Consider the following 15,099-nt stretch of genomic DNA (forward strand, 5'->3'; position numbering starts at 1 on the left):
GTTTTTTGGGGTTTTTTTTGCCGAAGTAAAGACTGCTGCTGTTTGCAAATGCAGGAAATTTGCTGCGAGAATTCTGTGGAGTGGGGGGGTCATTAAGCAAATATATTGCATAAACCCCACCCTGCCATGGAAGCTTGTTGGGTGACCCGGAGCCAGCCTAGCCTGCGTCACAGGGTTGGTGTGACGATAAAATGGAGGAGGGGAGAATGATGGGTCCCCAGGGTTGGGTAGAAAGTGTGTGTGTATATATATATATATATACTAAAAAATATAATTTATTAGAAGTGCTAAGTAAAGGTTAAAAATATTTAAAAACATTAAAATATCACAATGGCATTTCCTAGGGTTGATCTCTGTAACTACATACCATACCAAATGCGTTTTGGCCTATTGGGCCTTCATCAGTGGTTAATTAAAATGCATGTTAAGCCTGCACACATTTTCAGAAATAAATACATATACAAACAGTTCAAACCCAACCAGGCATGTGTATAGGTTGTAAAATCTATTACCAGTTACTCAAACATCTGGTCAGATTGGTTCTAGTTCTAATACTGGCTAGTATATGTCTCTCATGTACTCTGTGTGCAGGTATCCACCTAGTAGAGCAGTGTGAGGGGAGGGAGGTGGGGTGTAAATGAAATGCAGACATAAATGCATGCGTCCAGAACTGGCATTTTGGGTTTGGTATTTGACAGCCCAGGGTATTTTATCTGTTGACCGTCAAAGTTAAAACAATCAGGAATGCCCCCGAGCTTTGAGCGCCGTATGTGCCCCATATGTGCAACTCTCCACACGCCGGCTTTACTTGCGACCAGGAATCTCTGCTTCTGGCTGCGGGGTGCTCTGCTTTCCTGGCCTGAGCGCCGGCGGTCAGCTAAAGTTGGCGTGAGACCCTTCCCTTCGGAGCTTGCGGCAAACCAAGGTTGGGGGCGGTTGGCTGTGCCGGCTCTCCCTGTGGGTGACATTTGCCTCTTTCCTTTCCAGTACGAGATGCCAGAAACCTGGTCCCCATGGACCCCAACGGCTTGTCAGACCCCTACGTGAAGCTCAAACTCATCCCCGACCCGAAAAGCGAAAGCAAACAGAAGACTAAAACCATCAAATGCTCGCTGAACCCCGAGTGGAACGAGACCTTTAAATTGTGAGTGTCGTGGGAGCTCCTCCGCCCGGGACGCTTTCCTCCCCAAAGGGGCACCTTGGAAGGGGGGGTCATGGGGGGGCCAGGGCCACAAGATGCACTCCCTGCCTTCCCCTCCCTGTCCCTTGGTGGGTGGGTGGGTGGGGGCTGAGGCCACCTTGAGCTTCCTGGGAACCAATGCAACTCTCGTAGGGCCAGATCCGCAGACCCCTCCCCGGAGAACCCAGAGCTGCTCCAGACCCTTTTGTGGGGCTGCAGCTGCTCCTGCCCTCGTGGAGCCCCCTCCCTCTTGCCCTCTGGGCTTCTGCTTTGGTGTGTGTGTGGGGGTCTCCATCCCCTCTGCGCTTTCCAGGTAAACCCCTGCCTTCTGCCCACCCCACCCCCACCCCCCCTGGCGGGAGCTGCGCTTTCCGTGAATTCCTGCCATTTAAACAAGGATGGGTTTTAATCAGGGAGAAGCGCTAAGCGGATTTCAAGGAGTCGCAGCCGTGCTTCTTTTCTCTCGTGCACCTTGCCCACCCCGGCACGTCCGCCTTGATCAAAGCCCTGCATTTCAATGTGTCTCTCCATCTCTCCCCCCCCCACACACCACCACACACCGCTAAAGGGAGGCTGTCAGGAAATTAAGCATGAGCCAGCCGTGCGCTTTGCCGTTGGAGGTGGCCGCTTCGTTTTGCAGTCGTGTATTGATCGAATGCCCGTATTGCTCGTTCAGACAAAACACCTTCTAATATCTGCTCTCCCGCCCCCCCACCACACCCTACCCCTTTTTGCTTTCTCCAGTCAGCTGAAAGAGTCCGACAAGGACAGGCGATTGTCTGTGGAGATTTGGGACTGGGATCTCACCAGCAGGAACGATTTCATGGGATCTCTCTCCTTTGGGATCTCGGAGTTGCAGAAGGCCGGTGTCGATGGCTGGTAAGGGACAGTCGGACCGGCCGATGCCCAGGGTAGGCCGTGCGCTCACCCCCACCCCAGGAAATGAAACCCCACGTGTATATATATATATATTCTGCCCCACACCCTTTGCAGGAAGGGGGGTGGTGGACATGAATGGGGAGTGATAACCATTGCAAACAGAGAGAAAAATCTGGCCTGGCAGAACAGCCTGGTTGCCGCTCCCGTACGTTGGATGCCAGTTGCACCCCCACCAACTTCCCAGGATGGATCCTGCAGCCTGCTTTGAGTGAACTCAAGAGGACTAGCGTCTTATTTCCAGGGCATAATAGACCTTTGCTCGGCCAGCAGCCTTGGCGAGTGCAAGACAGGACCCGGCCTCTGACACGGCAGAAAAGGGTTGTGCTTCTGGGACCCTTTCCCCCAAAGTTGGACCCTGGTTTCCAGCCAGAATGCCATGGTGTGTGTGTGGGGGGGTGGGCCCAGCCCGATCCCTGTAAACACAACCTGGTCTGGCTGCGAAATGAACCCATCCTGGCCGACCTCTGAAGTCATGTGGAATCCAGGGCTGGGGCTTCACCAGATGCCTCGAGGGGGAAACATGTCCCATTTCCACACAGCCCTGGGAGAGCCCAGCTGCAGGCCCTTCGGAGCAGGCGTCTCCCCCCCCCTGCTCTGACTTGGGAGGGCCGCTCTTCTCTTCTCTCCACGCTTTTTCGGCCACCTGTGTGGCTCCACCGGGGACATCGGAGCGCATTAAAAAGCACCTCCTTGTTGCATTTTTAACCATCAGTGAGTGGCGCTCTTAAGTGATTTTCCTTGTCTCAGGGTTTGGCTGAATAAACCCGGGGGGGGGGGAGGAGGAGGCGGCGGCAGGTCGGGCACATTCTGGAACGAGGTGCCAAGAATGGCCCGGACTCATCTTAAGCAATCCCCACCCTGCTCATCCTCCCCGGAGCACGCGGACCCCCGTGGGTCGTGCCCGGCTCGCTTGCTGAGAGCTCCGAGAGAGGAGGGAGCCGCCGCCTGTGGGGCCATGCGTCCTGCCTGAAGGACCGACCTGCCGTTTCCTGCCACGGATCCTTGTTGCGTGTGGTGGCTCCTGTTGCCGCTGGGGTGGGTGGGTGACAGAGGCTTGGCTTTGCAGCTCCGTAACAGCCTGCCGGCCTCCAGTGTGGAGTCCGGGGGGGGTGGGGGGGGGTCTGCCCGGCACTCTGCCTTCAAGATCAGGCCTCGTCTGCGGGGTGGGTCTTTGGGGTCAGCAGCCGCTGGCACGTCAGCAGCCATGTCTGGAGCACCCCTTGCCAGTGGGTTCAAGTTAGGGCTGCCCCTGTCTGCCCCCCTCCCCCCGTGGCTGTGGCCTCGTACACCAGCCTGGTGTAGTGATCAAGAGCGGTGGTTTGGAGCAGTGGAGTCTGATCTGGAGAACCGGGTTCGATTCCCCCACTCCTCCACATGAGCGGCGGAGGCTAATCTGGAGAACTGGATTTGTTTCCCCACTCCTACATGCAAAGCCAGCTGGGTGACCTTGGGCTAGTCACAGCTCTCTCAGCCCCACCTACCTCCCAGGGTGTCTGTTGTGGGAAGGGGAAGGCAATTGTAAGCCGGTTTGATTCTCCCTTAAGTGGCAGAGAAAGTTGGCATATAAAAACCCACTCTTCTTCTCTTCTGAGCTCCAAACAGCTTCCCTGACCCTCTGCCCTGACCACCCTCCGTCCACACCCCTTGGGAGAGCCCTGGCTCCTGGAGCCAGCCTGGCTTTTTCCCCGGGGCTCCTGGGGTTGTTGTTTCCCCCTCGGACTCCGGTGGAGTGGGGGGGGGCTTCACCCGCTCTCCTCTGCCTAGGTTTAAGATGCTGAGCCAGGAGGAAGGCGAATACTTTAACGTCCCCGTCCCCCCGGAAGGAGAGGAAGGCAACGAAGAGCTACGGCAGAAGTTCGAGGTGAGCAGCCGGCTCCTTGGGCAGGAAGGAGGAAGCCCCGCAAGAGCTTCTCCTGCCCCCTCCCCAGACCGGCCTTTCCACCGTGCCCTTGGTGCCAGCAGCCCCCCCCTCCCCTGGTTATGCTACCTCCTATCAGAGAGGTGCGGACGGACATTTTGCTGTCCTGAGACGTCCTGCTCCACATCTTAATGAGGCTCCCAGCCACACGCTGCACGTCTCCCGCTCCCTCGGCCAGCGGCCTTTAATTAAATCCTGCAAATGGCTTTGAAGAGCGCCCTGGCCATCTGCTCTTGGCAGAACCCTCCATGCCCAATATTTATCTGCCGCCCGGCTTCCAGGGGTGTGAGGAGGTTGTATTAGTGAGTGGTGGGGGGCAAAGGGAGAGATGGAGGAGGTCCTGCCCCCCCCCCCATTGCTGGTTCCAGTGGAACCGCAGAGCTGCTGGGCGCGATCATTAAACTGCTTTTAAAGGCAGCTTTTGTGGGGTGGGGGGAGCTTTTCCATAGCCTGGCACACCTGGTTGGTGTGAGAGCAAAGGGAAGCCCCATTTGATCCTTCCCTTCCCTTCCCTCAGCCCCGATATAATGGGATTTGTTAATCAGTTTTATCTGAACCGCGTGTGGCCATAAATTAATCTAATTAGTGCAGGTGAGGGCAAGATATTAATATAGTTGGCTGGGGAAGGAGCCCCGGGGGGTGATATTCTGAACGCATTCCCTTTCGCGGCCAGCGAGGAGTCAGAAGCGTGGCGAGGCCGTCAGACTAGGCGCTGGGGAGCCCTGGGTTCCAATCCCTTCTCAGCCACGACGCTGACCTGGACCCAGTCACTCCCTCTCAGCCTGGCCTACTTCTCAGGGTCGTTGTAAAGATAAGTAGGAAGAAGGGAGACCCACACGGGCACGTTCTCTATTGTGGGTAGCCAATTTGTGGCACGTGGAAATTGGGTGGGCGTGCGGAGGGGAGCAGGAGGGCCCGGCAGAGGGCTGACCTTCTCATTTGATCGACTAGGGGCAGAAGTGCCCTGAGGGGTGGGGGAAGGGGGTCTTGCCCTGTGAACTTGCCCACCACTCATGTGAGATGTAGAAGGTCAGCACTGACTTGGAAACTCAGCCCCCGGCAGCCCCCAGCAGGTGTTGCTGGTGGGGGGGAGGAGGGCATCTTTGGAAGCAGGGCATCATGCCAACTAGTTGGCACCAGCTAATTGCCGCTGGGCACCCCCCCTCTCTGCCCCCCATTTTGAGCTATTTAGCAGCAGGCCCACTGGATCTGCTGGCATCGGCGTAGGAGATGCCACGTGAAGACCCCCCCCCCGTCTGGCTCACTCACCGCCCCCTGCGAGGGCTGGCAGCGGAAGGCCTGTCAGGGTGGGTTTCCCAAGCCGTCCGTTTCAGAAATGGCCAAGTAGTTTGGAAAGACTAATTTTGTGTGCTTTTTGCAGAGATTTGTCTTATCATTTCCTGGCCTTTTAATTTCCCTCCCGTTTCAGAGAGCCAGGATCGGCCCTGGAGCCAAGGCGGCGGAGGAGAAGATGCTGAACGCCATCTCCAAATTCGACAACAATGGGAACCGGGATCGCATGAAGCTCTCCGACTTCAATTTCCTGATGGTTCTGGGCAAAGGCAGCTTTGGGAAGGTGCGGAACGGGGAAGGGGGTCGTTGCTTGGCGAGGGGGGGGGTTGCGTGAGCCTGCAGCGTTGCTCTGTGCTGCGGATTCGGATTCTGAGCAGCAGGACGTCCCCTCTGCCTCCTTGCGCGTCCGTCTGGCCCTGGGGCCTCTAATTGCCACCGAGGTCGGAGCAGGCGGCTGTTCAGAAGAAGAAGAAGAGTTGGTGTTTATATGCCGACTTTCTCTGCCACTTAAGGGAGAATCAAGCCGGCTTACAATCACCTTCCCTTCCCCATAACAGACACCCTGTGAGGGAGGTGGGGCTGAGAGAGCTTGGACTAGCCCAAGGTCACCCAGCTGGCTTCGTGTGTAGGAGCGGGGAAACCAACCCAGTTCACCAGATTAGCCTCCGCCGCTCCAAACCACCGCTTTTAACCACTACACCACGCTGGAGGGTCCCTTGTTCCGGCTGCTGTGAGAAGAAAGCCCCCAGCTGAGTGGGGGCCGCTGCTTTGCATCGACTTGAAAAGCAAACCCCCGTCAGAGTTAAAGCCCTGCAGCCAACGGGCACGGACGACGCAGCCCGAAGCGGCTGTTATTCCCTCCAAAGGTCAGCTCCTTGTGCTTAATTGCGGAGCCTCGTAGACGTTTCTCCACCCCCCCACGGGGGTTGTTAAAGCGATGGCCGTGGCAGACGCACGCATCTCTGGGTCTTGGCAGAAAGACTGCTGGCCAGCGCCACACGACAGGCTGGAAAGGCTGGGGGGGGGTCTCAGGCAACGGGGGCAGGGAAAGGTCCTTGCCGGAGCGTCAGCGGGCAGAGCCCCTCCCTCCCCAGGAAAGCTGGCCTGGCGGGATCTGCTCTCCGCCTGCAAAGAGAGCCCCAGGTGTCTCAGATGGGTCTTTGAGTGGCGTTTGCCCGCAGGTGGGCTTCTTCACATCCTCCGCTATGAGGTGCCGCCTTCGTTCGCTGCTGCTTCCCAGAAATGCCAGCGCTGGAGTCAAAGCCCTCCGGCCCTTAAGCAGGGCAGTGAGCCTGCCGGTCGGCCTCTGAGCCAACTCCGGGGGTCGGACGGAACCGCAAGGTGACTTTGCCCAGGGCAGACCCCTGCGGCAGACACAAAGTGGTGCCAGGACCAAGGAGGTGGCCGGGGAGCTGCGTGGGGCTTGGCGCGTCACCAGCCAAGCAGGTCTGGCTCAAAGAGGGCTCTGAGACTCACGCCTCTTCCGCGCCTCCAGCTCCCCGTGGGAAGGCATCTAGAGATGGCCGTCCATGGCTGATGCCCGTCGCCGCCCGCCAGCTTCTCTCTTGACGCCAAAGCATTTTCTTTTCAAGACACAAGCTGCAGTTCCTTTTTGCGCTACAGCTGTGCGGTGCTGCTTGGCTTGCGGCTGGCGTGGCAGCGCCCGTTGGCAATCTGGGCAAGGGCTGCGGGGAGCACATTTACAACCTCCGTGAGCCTGCCGGGGGGGGGGCATCTCTCTCTCTCTCTCTCTCTCGTTCATTTTGTGCAACAGGAAACTGCTGCCTCTTGTGTTGCTGCAGTGCCAGGCGGGAGCAGCCCTCTCCTCTGCCTTGGGTGGCGCACGGTGCGCAGAGGAGCCCCAGCGCTTCCCATCAATCTTTCGGGAGGCGTCTCCCCTTGAGGGCCCCCACTGTGATTACCTAAGCAGAGGTGGGGAAACCAGCAGACAATTATTTACAGTTGGTCGTACCAGCTCTCCGGGGGCCGCTTTTCTCTTGAAAACATAATCGATTTTAATTTTGCGTGTTGCGCTTCAGGGGATGCGGCTGGTTTCTTCCTCGGATGTGTCGAGTGGCCAGAGTCACTCCGGGGGGGGGGGGGGGACACAGACCCAACAACATGGGGGTGAAGAACAAGCCCGAGCTTTCCAGGGAGGTGTCATTACAGAAGACCGAGAGGGGACATGATAACCATCCTCAAGTACTTGAAGGGCTGTCCTATAGAGGAGGGTGCCGAGTGGTTTTCTGTTGCCCCACAAGGTCGGACCAGAACCAACGGGTTTAAAAGTCAATCAAAAGAGTTTCCGTCTAGACATTAGGAAGAACTTTCTAACAGTTAGAGCTGTTCCTCAGTGGAACAGGCTTCCTCGGGAGGTGGTGAGCTCTCCTTCCCTGGAGGTTTTTAGGCAGAGGCTAGATGGCCATCTGTCAGCCATGCTGATCCTGTGACCTTAGGCAGATGATGAGAGGGAGGGCATCTTGGCCATCTTCTGGGCATGGAATAGGGGGTCACTGGGGTGTGTGTGTGGGGGGGGGAGGTATTTGTGAATTTCCCGCATTGTGCAGGGGGTGGACTAGATGACCCTGGTGGTCCCTTCCACCTCTATAATTCTGACCACTTTCAGTACCCGCCCAAAGCTCTTTTTCCATCCTCTGCCTCTTCACCCCTTCGCCTCCTTTCCTTGGCTGGATTATGAAAGGAGATGCCAGTTAAATGGATCTCGAGTCTAGCGGAACATGGCACATCCCCTCTTGATCTTGTTGGCGTCAAAAATGGCAGCGTAAGCTAGATCTCAGTCCTGGATCCTTTCAGCAGAACTATTGTGTGCCGACTTTCCTTGGTTGCCCGCCCATAAATCTCCAGTTCAGCTTTTCCTGTATCTTTGGGCAGAGAGAGTTCTGCGTGAGTTTCTCCTCTAGTAAGGAGGCACTCATGGACCAGTGACTCATGCAGAGACATGAGGGTGCATGATTCTTACCTTGGAACGTGAACAAATGTAAGAGTAAAGTCTGCCTCCAGTTTTAACTGGTGTGGGGGATGCCTCTCCTATCAGAAGCATTCCCTGTAATGGCTACTTGGGCTCATGGTTGCCATTTGGTGTGGTGGTTAAGAGTGGTGGTTTGGAGCGGTGGACTCTGATCTGGAGAACCGGGTTTGATTCCCCACATCCTCCATATGAGCGGCGGAGGCTAATCTGGTGAATTGGATTTGTTTCCTACACATGAAGCCAGCTGGGTGACCTTGGGCAAGTCACAGCTTTCTCAGCCCCACCTACCTCACAGGGTGTCTGTTGTGAGGAGGGGAGGCGATTGTAAGACAGTTTGAGTCTCCCTTAAGTGGTAGAGAAAGTCGGCATATAAAAACCAACTCTTATTCGTCTTCCTCCTCCTCCTCCTCCCTGTAATGGTTACTTGGGCTCACGGTTGCCGTTTGGATTTTTTCCCTTTTAATTATCAACATGCAGAGTTTGAGCTGAGACCTCACCGTGTCTCCCCCCCACCCCACCCCCCCAATCTGTAGAAGACAGAAGGCCTTTTGCCTTCCTTGGCCCAGAGCCTGAACTTCTTCTCCCCAGAGGCCACCGCTGCAGTCTCTCCTGGGTCCAGCTTCCTTGCTGTGACCCCTGCTGGCTGTTGCCCACCCTCTGACCAAGGGCCTGGCCACCCCGGCTCAGTTCTGGGTGAATTTGACCCCTGGGTAAGAGCAGGCTGAGGGTAACCGTGACACGGGGCCAGACACAGCAGAGGATGGCCGACTCTTGCCCAGGTCAAGGCCTGGCCGAGGCCTGAATTGGGAGCCTCCTGAGATAGAGCCAGCCTGGACGACACCCTCCTGGCCTGGGCACCTTTTCCTCCGCCGCCCAAGGAGCGGGTCCCGCCACGAAGGGTGGAAGTGCATCACAGAGCCCCTTCCGAGCCGCCGCCTCGTGCGAGAATCCATTTCCCAAGGAGCGTGTCGATTTGAACTCGGCGAGCGGGTGGCGGGACGGCAGTGTTTATTTCAGAAGCAATCCCCACCGCAAATTGAAGCCATGTATCTTAATAATTGGCAGGGTGTCGCTGGTGTTTTTCAGCGGACTCCCTTCGGCGTTATTTGATTAATGACAGAAAATTATGCTGGCAGGAAGCTCTGCAGCGTGAGTTTATTATAATAAATAAATCGGCGGGGTCGCCACAACCCGTTTAAAACACGAGAACAAGTCATTCCGCGCGAGGGGAAGCGCTTGCGGGCTTGAGGCTCGGCTGGATCGGTGCGCTGGGTTTGCCAGGCGGGCAGGACAAGCTTCCCTGTGCAGGAACTCCCGCGCGGGATCGGGTCGTGATCCACCTGGTGTTTGGAATCCATTCCCCTCCGTTGGTGGACCAGGAGCTCCTGAGAAGCTCCCAGGCAGGGTCTGAAAGGAAAAAAAACCCGTTCTTGTATCTGGTCTGCAGAGGTATACTGCCTCCGTCTGCGGGGCAGCTCGGGTCCAGCGCCACACCTTCATTCCAGGCGGGCAAAGCTGCCTGGGCAGAGCCAGACCATGAGTCCCTCTAGCCCCTGCCTGGCCTCAGGTCTCCTCGGTGGAAAGAGGGTCTTTCCTGGCTCCAGTGCGGTGGCAGCTCTTGCCTCTGCGGGAGAGCCAGTGTGTGCATAGTGGTTAGAGGGGTTGGACTGGTGGTACCTGGGAGGTGCAGGTTCAAACCCTCACTCTGCAGTGAAACTCATCGGCAGACGCTTCAGCAGCGTAGGCCACCTCACAGGGCTGTTGTGGGGCAAAAGGGAGAAGGCGAGGCTGATGCCCTCTGACCGGAGCTCCTTGACGGGAGGGCAGAATTAAAACGATGGGGAGGGTGGCTGACCGTCTTGGCCCACAGGAGAAGAGCTGGATTCGAGTCCAGCAGCACCTTAGAGGGCAACAAGGTTTTCAGGGTAGGAGCTTTTGAGAGCCGGAGCTCCCTGCGTCCGTTTCCCTGAGTGCGGAAGCATGTCGAGCACTGCTCAGGGTCAATCAGCCGCCTAGAAGTTGGCTGCCTAGAAGTTTGGCCTGACCCCCGACTGTGTGTGAAAACATGAATGTTTTGAAAACCACGTGGACAGCTCACATGTGGCCCAAGACCTGGGGAGGGGAGCCGGTGGGTTTGCCGGAGGGCCAGATGGAGATTCCAGGGTGGGTCCAGGGGATCTTGTGGCCCCCCCCTGCAAGCAAGGAGCCCCCATCGCTGCTGCAGGCCCAGCGGTGGGGGGGGGGCGCTTCCCTGTTGTGCTGCTGATGGTTGGCAGCATTCCCAGCCCCTGCCGTGCCCAGGACAGCAGCCGGCGTGGGGCACAGTGGGGAGCCCGTGTCCTGGCGGATCAGGCCCTGCCCATTCTCAGTCTCTCTCCCGCTCCCCGCCTTTTGTTGCAGGTGATGCTGTCCGAAAGGAAAGGCACCGACGAGCTCTACGCCGTGAAGATCCTGAAGAAGGACGTGGTCATCCAAGACGACGACGTGGAGTGCACCATGGTCGAGAAGCGAGTGCTGGCCCTGGCTGGCAAGCCCCCTTTCCTGACGCATCTGCACTCCTGCTTCCAAACCATGGTGAGCGCAGACCCCCCCCACCCCCGTCGGTCCACCATCATCCCCCCCCCGTGCCACGCCCCACATCTATGACTTCTGCCCCTCTGGAGCGCTGCAAGGCACTGCCAGGCGGGTGACGCTTGTCTTCCAGGCTGGCTTCCCCAGCAAGGAGGCTCAGCAGGGGCACTGAGATCGAGACCTCCCCAAGGGACCACTGGTCTCTAGACGACAGAGGTCAGTTCCCAGGGGGGAAACGGCTGCTTTGAAGGGTGGGCGCTATGCATCCTTCTGAGGTCCCTTCCCTTGCCAAGCCCCCCCCCCAGGCGCCACCCCCCCCCCAAATCTCTGGAAACTTCCCCACCTGGAGTTAGCAACTCATAGAAAATACAGAGCAGGGCTGTTGACTCCCTCTCGGGAATTGCCTGGAGATTTGGCGGTGGAGCCTGAGGAGGGGAGGGATGGCGGCGGATTATAATGCCAGAGAGTCCACCCTCCAAAGCAGCCATTTTCTCCAGGGGAGGTTGGCAAGCTTACCTGGGGCCCATGTCACATAAACACATGAAGCTGCCTTCTACTGAACCAGACCCTCAGTCCGTCAAAGTCAGTATTGTCTACTCAGACCGGCAGCGGCTCTCTGGGGTCTCAGGCGGAGGTCTTTCACATCACCTACCTGCCTGGTCCCTTTAACTGGAGATGCTGCCGGGGATTGAACCTGGGACCTTCTGCATGCCAAGCAGATGCTCTGCCACTGAGCCACAGCCCCTCCCCATATCATATCAGTGGGGTGGGGGTGCCCGCCTGCCTCCAGGACCTCGCCCAACCTAGAGGATTCAGCTGAATAACGTTCTTCCAAGCGTGCGCTTTTGAGCTCTGGCCCCGGCGGTCAGTCTTCTCTTCCACCACGTGTGCAAACTGGGGGTGCGTCTGAGAACGTGGCCCCCTGCTTTCCTGGGCAAGGTGGGCAGCCACCTTTCAGAGCCCCCCGGCCCGAGAAGCACCGAAGGGGGCCTTGTTTTGAGCGAGCCAAATCCAGAGCTGTGCCAAATGCAGGGATTTCTCTTTTGGAATAAACGCATAATCCTGGGCGAGGGCCGCTCTGGCGAGGAGGGCCGCCGCTCGGGGCCGGCCGTCGATAAGAGGGAGGCCTTTTCAGGCAAGCGGAAATCAGCAAGGCCCTTTGAGGCTGCCAACAATGGGAGCTCAGCGGATTACACCGAAATGTCAGCCCAGCAATTTGATTTAGCAAAACACATTTGCTGCGTTTCGAGAGCTGGGGGTGGGGGCTTGCGGTGGGGGGGGAGCTCTTCTTCCTTTCTGCGGCGGGCGAAGGCAATTTGCCGGAGCTCTTCCGCACAGCCCCTCTCTGACATCTGAAGTGTGTCTGCACAGGATTAGTTCTCGGAGCCTCTGCCTGCAGCTTAGCGGTAATCATATTGGTAACGTAATCAAAAATGTGTAGCGGGGTGGGCGGGGGGTGTTATCAGGTGCTGAATACAAAAGGCCCTTGCTCTGGAGGAGAGCCGTTCTGGCTCAGGCGGCTCTTTCATTTGCCGCTGTGGGTGGAAATCTCCCATCTTCATCTCTGAGCGAGAGGGAATTGACTTTGGGGGGCTGGCGGCTCAGCCTTCTGTCCCAATGGGAGCTCCTTGGCCGACCCTCTGTGCCGGGCCGAAACACCGTCTTCCCGAAGCCGATCAGAGCCGTAGTTGCTGGTCTCAAGGCTCAAACAAGGCAAGGCAGCTGAGTGCAGGCCATGTAGAATCATAGACTCATAGAGTTGGAAGGGACCACCAGGGTCATCTAGTGCAACCCCCTTCACAATGCAGGAAATTCACAACTACCTCTTCCCCCCACACCCCCAGTGATCCCCTACTCCATGCCCAGAAGATGGCCAAGGTGCCCTCCCTGGCGGAACAGCTTGAAGCTCTCGCGTTGCCCGTGCTGCTGGGGCTCAGCTCGCCATGCCTCTGCCTGTTTCCCCTCTGCCCCAGGCTGCTCCTGCCATGGGGCCCAGGCAAGAGGCTCTCCCTGGCACCGGGATCTCAGCTGCCTCTTCAGCAGTGCAGGGGGGGCGTCGGCAAGGGATGCCGGCTGCATGTGCCGCTCACCCTGGTTTGCATGCACAGCGACTGCAGAGGATTAACGCCACAGCAAAGTTTCAGACTCTCTTGGAGTCTCTCCCCGTGTGGTGTGGCGTGGCGCTGCCAGGGGGGCGCATGGGGCGGAGGGGGCTTGGCCAAGAACAAAGGAGCTGCAGAGCTGTGCTCCATGCGAGGCGGCTTCAGGGACCCTCCTGCGTCGCCGGGGGGCTGCAGAAAAGGGCTTCGCACAGCGCCATCCTATGAAGAGCTCCTCCCATCTCAGCCCATTCAGTTCCTGTGGGCTGAGATGGGAGTAACTCTGCCTAGGACTGCACTGGAGGCACCTGCGTCCCAACTCTCTCTCTCTCCCCTCCCTCCCCCTCTTTAGGATCGCCTGTATTTCGTGATGGAATATGTGAACGGAGGCGATCTCATGTACCAGATTCAACAGGTTGGCAGGTTTAAGGAGCCCCACGCCGTGTGAGTGGAACGCTTCTTTGCCCGTTCACGTGCTTGATTATTTGGCTGGGCTGGGGATTGGGGCCCGGAGCCACTCTGAACCCAAGGGGCTGCCGGGAGGTAGCAGGGGTGGTCAGGATGGGGGGGGGGATAAGGAACCCCCTTGCCTTTCTCCCTCGGCTGGTGGAAGCCCCCTCGGGAGGAGGGTTCCCCTCCGTCTCGCCGGAGTGCGGAGCTTTTCGCTTTGGTTTATCGGCCTTCCCGTGTCTCAATCTTTAATCGCAGGTTCTACGCTGCCGAGATCGCCATCGGGCTCTTCTTCCTGCACTGCAAAGGCATCATTTATCGGTAGGGGGGCTCATTTTCTCCGCTCCCAGCCCCCCCTCCCTCGCTGACGGGGATTGGCATTTGGGCACACTCTCTCCTTCTCTCTGCCCTGGGGTGCCAGCTCTACCCCTCGCTGTATCACAGGTTTCGCTGTGAGTGCTGCTGGCAGCTGCCCGTCAAGCAGAGTTGCAGTCGCCAGAGCCAGGGGCTTCCTGATGTCTGGGGTTACGAGGCAGTGTCGGGAGGGAACAGGCGGAGAGGGGCTTCCCTTTCCTCGCGGTCTTAGATCAGGCTCAGATTCATTTACTAATACGGCAAATGCCATTAAAAACATTCATATCGGTTGCAGGATTAAATCTGGAGAATACACAGTAACTGAAACTATAGGATATACGATTCGTAGACAGTTTATGTAATGTAAACAGACCTTGGATTAATAAAACATTCTCCACTTTAAGTTAAATTACCAAGCCCCAGCGTTGTCTGGAGGATCTTCTATATTGTGGCACAGAATTTCACTGCTTGCTTCACCCTGTGGTTCTGATCCATCTCATAGGAGACACGATCTTAGATATCGCTTTGCTTGGCAAGGGGTGTCTGGCAGCTGGCATGGGGGGGCGGAAGGGGGGGCTGCTTGGCTGTGAGGCGTTGCTGACTCACCCCTGAGTTTAAAGCGGCGCTTTTGGAGTGATTCGGTCCTGAATCCTGCTGAGTAAACCTGCCGTTTGCTCTTCGGTGGCTCAGCATCCCACGGCACGATCTGGGCAGGATCGAAATGACTCCTAGGCCCAGAGTGCACATCTGCTCCAGAGGAAACGTCTGTCCTGGCGTGCTCCCGCCACGGTTGCCACGGGGCCCAGCGGGAAAGCCATGCCAACCGTGACAGGCCCCAGGTGCTCTTAGCTGCCTCTCAGAGAGACGGGCTTAGCATGGGCAAAAGGCATAGCAAGTTCTGGCTTCTAATTCAGTATCATTCAGATCTCTGCGCATGTTTGGTGCATTCTCCCCCTACCCCCCACCCGCCCCAACATTGCCTTTCCTCCGCATCCATTGCTTTCCATTTGGGGTTTTGTGACCGCTGCCTGTTGGAACTCTGCAGCGACCTGAAACTCGACAACGTCATGCTGGACTCCGAGGGACACATCAAGATCGCGGATTTCGGCATGTGCAAAGAGAACATCTGGGACGGCGGCACCACCAAGACCTTCTGCGGCACCCCAGACTACATCGCTCCCGAGGTGAGATCTTCTTGGGCAGGGGCAAAAACCGGCTCCTTCCTCTTTGGTCACTCCTGCTGCCCGCTCGAGAGCGCGAGTTAGCCAATAAGAACCTCAGAAGAGCCCTGCTGGGTCAGACCGGC

General features: G+C 57.5%; 1 protein-coding gene across 1 annotated transcript in view; it reads left to right on the forward strand.

The window, feature by feature from the left end:
- PRKCB (protein kinase C beta) overlaps positions 1-15,099 on the forward strand; it is a 90,339-nt gene that overhangs the window by 49,021 nt on the left and 26,219 nt on the right. The window contains exons 6-13 of the mRNA XM_056866527.1: positions 988-1,144; positions 1,925-2,059; positions 3,884-3,980; positions 5,467-5,613; positions 10,720-10,893; positions 13,342-13,433; positions 13,698-13,760; positions 14,839-14,977. Coding sequence (XP_056722505.1) covers positions 988-1,144; positions 1,925-2,059; positions 3,884-3,980; positions 5,467-5,613; positions 10,720-10,893; positions 13,342-13,433; positions 13,698-13,760; positions 14,839-14,977 — 1,004 coding nt within the window. The remainder of the gene's footprint in view (positions 1-987; positions 1,145-1,924; positions 2,060-3,883; positions 3,981-5,466; positions 5,614-10,719; positions 10,894-13,341; positions 13,434-13,697; positions 13,761-14,838; positions 14,978-15,099) is intronic.

The sequence above is a fragment of the Euleptes europaea genome, chromosome 21 (genome assembly GCF_029931775.1).
Source record: "Euleptes europaea isolate rEulEur1 chromosome 21, rEulEur1.hap1, whole genome shotgun sequence".
In the NCBI taxonomy this organism is placed as follows: domain Eukaryota; kingdom Metazoa; phylum Chordata; class Lepidosauria; order Squamata; family Sphaerodactylidae; genus Euleptes; species Euleptes europaea.